The 4,634-nt window shown below is 42.0% G+C and overlaps 1 protein-coding gene across 1 annotated transcript; it reads left to right on the top strand.

Annotated features, from left to right (window-relative positions):
• Positions 1–3,096: 3,096 nt before the first annotated feature.
• Positions 3,097–4,050, top strand: LOC103604341 (olfactory receptor 52M1). Its single transcript, XM_008588900.1, has one exon. The coding sequence runs from the start codon at positions 3,097–3,099 to the stop codon at positions 4,048–4,050; it is 954 nt and encodes a 317-aa protein (XP_008587122.1).
• The last annotated feature ends 584 nt before the right edge of the window (positions 4,051–4,634 follow it).

Raw genomic sequence — 4,634 nt, 5'->3', positions numbered from 1 at the left:
GAAACAATTTCCCCCCTAACAGGAGGAATAACAGCTGTAAGGGTGAGCCATGGAAACTGATTCACTTAACCTGCTCAGTTTTCCATTCAAGAACTCTGTCTTTTCTGAAATGAGGCAAAACAATTATTTTTCACATTATTATAGCTTTGCTTAGCATAACATGTTCAAGTTATGAAAGCTATTTTCATAATGATTGAAGGTTGGGTAAATAGACAAGTCTCCCTTTATTATAAATCTAAAAACCAGAGAAGAGATAATCTAGACCTTGAGTGCCATGAGATTATAGCTCTTTTGCCTTTAGAATTAGTTCTGTGACTGGTCAAGTTTCAGATTCTGTGTCCTGCTGAGGAAGCAGTCTGCTTGCCAAAAGACAACACTGGGTAAAGATTATATAATGCGGGGATCTGGTCTGATATTCATGGAAGAATAAATGGCATGGTCAAGGGGATAGTTGAAAAGACTGTCTGCGGAGGCATGGGCAGGGTTAAGGAAACAAAGGATGGAGAGCACCAGGACTAACAGTGAGTATCATTACCTAACCCAGGCCTGAGCGGGTAAGGGAGGGCTTAGTCACCAGAACACAGGAGGGGTCAATAAATGTCAGCTTCTGGGGGCATTGGGCAGGGATATGGAGGGGCAAGTGGAGAATAATGAGTATATAGGGTAAGGAAGCCAAGCCAGGCTACCCCCAGCTAAGACCCTTGTCCCACCGTACAAGGTCACTTCACAGGCTGGTTCCTGTGCACCCTTTTCCTTTCCAGCTCCAATGACCCAGCCTTTCTATTTTCCCTTTTTACAGCTACTGCCAACATGCTATGCCCACTTGTAGTGAGAACCTTAAGATGAGCCCAGTTTATGGAGAGAAGTTCTGCGAGATAAAGTGACTACAACGGGCTTACACAGCAGTCATCCTCCCAGCACCATGGCTCCCTGGAGATAAATATTTGAAGTTTACTGAACATATTTCGGTTTTAGATGTTCATCTCAACTGAATAAAAAAAGCTTATGCTTAGTGTTACTACGTGTCGGACACTGCATTCTCATTTAATCTTCATGACAATTTCTCTAAAACCAGTTTGCTTTTGAAACTTTTGTCGGGAAGTGAGGTTAATTCTATTTCATTAATAGGATAAAGTAATTTGCCTAAGGTTCCACTGCCAGGATCTGAAACCAGACCTGGAGTGCATTCTCATTTAATCTTCATGACAATTTCTCTAAAACCAGTTTGCTTTTGAAACTTTTGTCAGGAAGTGAGGTTAATTCTATTTCATTAATAGGATAAAGTAATTTGCCTAAGGTTCCACTGCCAGGATCTGAAACCAGACCTGGAGGATTCCTTAGCTTAGACTACTGACTATTGTGCTATAGTCAACCTAACTAGGCTTAAGATAGAGAAGATGAAACTCCTATTTCTAATTCATTTTAATTGACACATAATAATTGTGCATATTCCTGGAGTACGTGTGATTTTGATACATGCATACAATGTGTAATGATCAAATCAGGGTAACTGGGATATCAACCATGTCAAACAATTGCTTTGTGTCAGGAACACTCTAAATCTTCTCTTCTAGCTATTCTGAAATACAGTTATTGTTCACTGTCACTGTACTGTGCTACCAAAGCTAGAACTTATTCCTCTTTAATTGAATTTTTATTTTTTTATTTTTTTATTTTATTATTTTTATTACTGTGCTACCAAAGCTAGAACTTATTCCTCTTTAATTGAATTTTTATTTTTTTATTTTTTTTATTTTATTATTATTATTATTTTTTATTTTTTTGTCTTTTGTCTTTTTTCCGTGTCCAGCAATGGATCGCAACCCTCAGTGTTGCCCCCGTACCGGACCGGGGACCGGCAACGGGATCGCAACCCTCGGTGTTGCTCCCGCGCCTCGCTCAGCCAGTGAGCGGGAACCGGTCTGTATGTGGGATCCGAACCCTCGGGCGGGAGCGCCGCCGCGCTTCCCAAGCAGCGCACTATCCAGTGCGCCCCCGGGCCGGCCCTTTAATTGAATTTTTGAATCCATCAACCAACCTCGCCCTATCCCCCCTAACCTTCTGAATCTTCTTACATGCTCCTTACCTTCCTTCATATTCCTCTAATGTACATAAGGAACACATTCTGGTATGATCCTTTAGATTAAGACAAAAACAAACAAACAAACAAACAAAAAACCAAGACAACATGAACTATTTCCATGCCTTTTCTATAAATAGACACCTCTTTTTCAGTCAGTTTCTCTCCACTCTGAGTAAGGGCATTTTTTCAGCCAAATATTTATCTCCTCAGCTTCATGCCACTCTGCACTGAGTGTATGTATATCTTCTTCCTTCCTGGTGATAACCTTCTTTGCTTCTGGAATCTTTTCTTCATAGTTAGCCTCCAGGAAGGGAGAAGATCCTTGCCAGGTTCTGCCTTTGGGCATCAGATATACAAACTGAGCTTCAGTCGTCAGCTTTCATCTTTCAGGAATCACCTGTTTCCATCCTCTGGAAGCACCCACCTTCTTCATCATCCTACATCCCTACCTTGTGATTTTGGCCCATAGATTAGACATTATTTCAGTTATTCAGTAGGTAACACTGGTCCCAAGCTTAAGCTTTCATTTACCACAGAGTTTAGGTAGTCCCAGGAGTCTCTGACCCTGTATCTCTCAGCTCCAATTTTTTTTTTCCCCAATGAAATCTCAATCTGCAAAGCCTTTCAGTATGGTCCCAAGAGCGACCTCAAAGCTCAGCTGCAGAGGTAAATGACCAAATAGGTCCCTGCCTACCTTAAGTCAATTTATTCATTGATACAAGAACATTACTCCTTGAAGGTCATGCTGCAAAAAGATATTCATATGTTCATTCAAATATGTATTTTGGCTTGTACTGGGTAAATTTTCATGAAAGTTATAGTGTTATAAGTTATAGAATGCCATAGTATATAACTTTATTTTTAAAAAGACTTATTGTATAGCATCTTATCCAGTCAAGGATCCTATTCTTTATTTTAAGACCTAAGAGTAAAGTATTGTCATTTATTTCTAGGGGGAAAAAAGCACTGCTGCATTTTGGGGCACCAGTGAGAAGCTTCATTTATAAATAGCCATGCTCACTTTTTATAATGTCTGCTCAATACCCAGCTCCTTTCAGCTCATGGGCATCCCAGGACTGGAGTCTCTGCACATCTGGCTCTCCATCCCCTTTGGTTCCATGTACTTGGTGGCTGTGGTGGGGAATGTCACCATCCTGGCTGTGGTAAGGGTAGAACGCAGCCTGCACCAGCCCATGTACTTCTTCCTGTGCATGTTGGCTGTCATTGACCTGGTTCTGTCTACTTCCACTATGCCCAAACTTTTGGGAATCTTCTGGTTTGGTGCTGGTGGCATTAGTCTGGATGCCTGCTTGGGCCAAATGTTCCTTATCCACTGCTTTGCCACTGTTGAGTCGGGCATCTTCCTTGCCATGGCTTTTGATCGCTATGTAGCCATCTGTGACCCACTCCATCATACCACGGTGCTCACTCACACTGTGGTGGGTCATTTGGGGCTGGCTGCCCTCCTTCGGGGAGTAATCTACATTGGACCTCTGCCTTTGATGATCCGCCTGCGGCTGCCCCTTTACAAAACCCATGTCATCTCCCATTCCTACTGTGAGCACATGGCTGTGGTCAGCTTGACTTGTGGTGATAGCAGGGTCAACAATGTCTATGGGCTGAGCATTGGATTTCTGGTGCTTATCCTGGACTCAATGGCTATTGCTGCCTCCTATGTGATGATTTTCAGGGCCGTGATGGGGTTGGCCACCCCTGAGGCCAGGCTTAAAGCCCTGGGGACATGTGGTTCTCACGTCTGTGCCATCCTGATCTTTTATGTGCCCATTGCTGTTTCTTCCCTCATTCACCGATTTGGTCACCATGTGCCTCCTCCAATCCACATGCTGCTGGCCAACTTTTATCTCCTCATTCCTCCAGTCCTCAATCCCACTGTCTATGCTGTCCGCACCAAGCAGATCCGAGAAAGGATTCTCCAGATCCTGAAAATAGAAGCTAAGATCGGATGACTGTTACTTCCTTCTATCTCAAATATGCTCATAGAGAAGGTGTTTAAAAAAGGTGGGCTGCTTCCCAAATGAGAACTTCAAGTAGTCTGAGATGTTAGGCCCTGTGGTCTCCAACTTTTATAGTTCCAAAGGAATATTAAAAAAAGAGTGTACAACTCTAAGTTCTAATGGTGGGAAATATCTATCTTTATGACAAAAGGATATTTGAGTTGCAAAGAAGGTAGAACAATGACAACACCAGTAACAAGTAGCAGCTAATGTTTACTCAGCACTTCTGTGATGTACTACTTAAAATTATCTGGACATCTTATGATGCAGGTATAGCTATTTACATTTTACACATGAGGAAATAGGACAGAACACCCTTGCTTTGTGAACTGCATACAAAGTTACTTATGCTGTCTAGCTGGACGTTTTGGTTGGAGTTTATAATACGTGGTGGTGTTATGCACTAATACGTTCTACTCTGTTTTCTGTGTATCTTTTAATAAGTAAATCATAACTGGGTCATTTCAAAGTTGTCTTAGCTACAAGAAAGAGATTTCCTCATTCTTTAGCAATTGAGATGCTGCTCAAACTGCTTA

Source organism: Galeopterus variegatus, unplaced genomic scaffold (genome assembly GCF_000696425.1).
Source record: "Galeopterus variegatus unplaced genomic scaffold, G_variegatus-3.0.2 Scaffold5097, whole genome shotgun sequence".
NCBI lineage: Eukaryota > Metazoa > Chordata > Mammalia > Dermoptera > Cynocephalidae > Galeopterus > Galeopterus variegatus.
This window is presented reverse-complemented; position numbering and strand designations above follow the sequence as displayed.

Coding starts and splice junctions, on each gene's coding strand:
- LOC103604341 (XM_008588900.1), top strand. CDS start 3,097: ATGCTCACTTTTTATAATGTCTGCTCAATACCCAGCTCCTTTCAGCTC.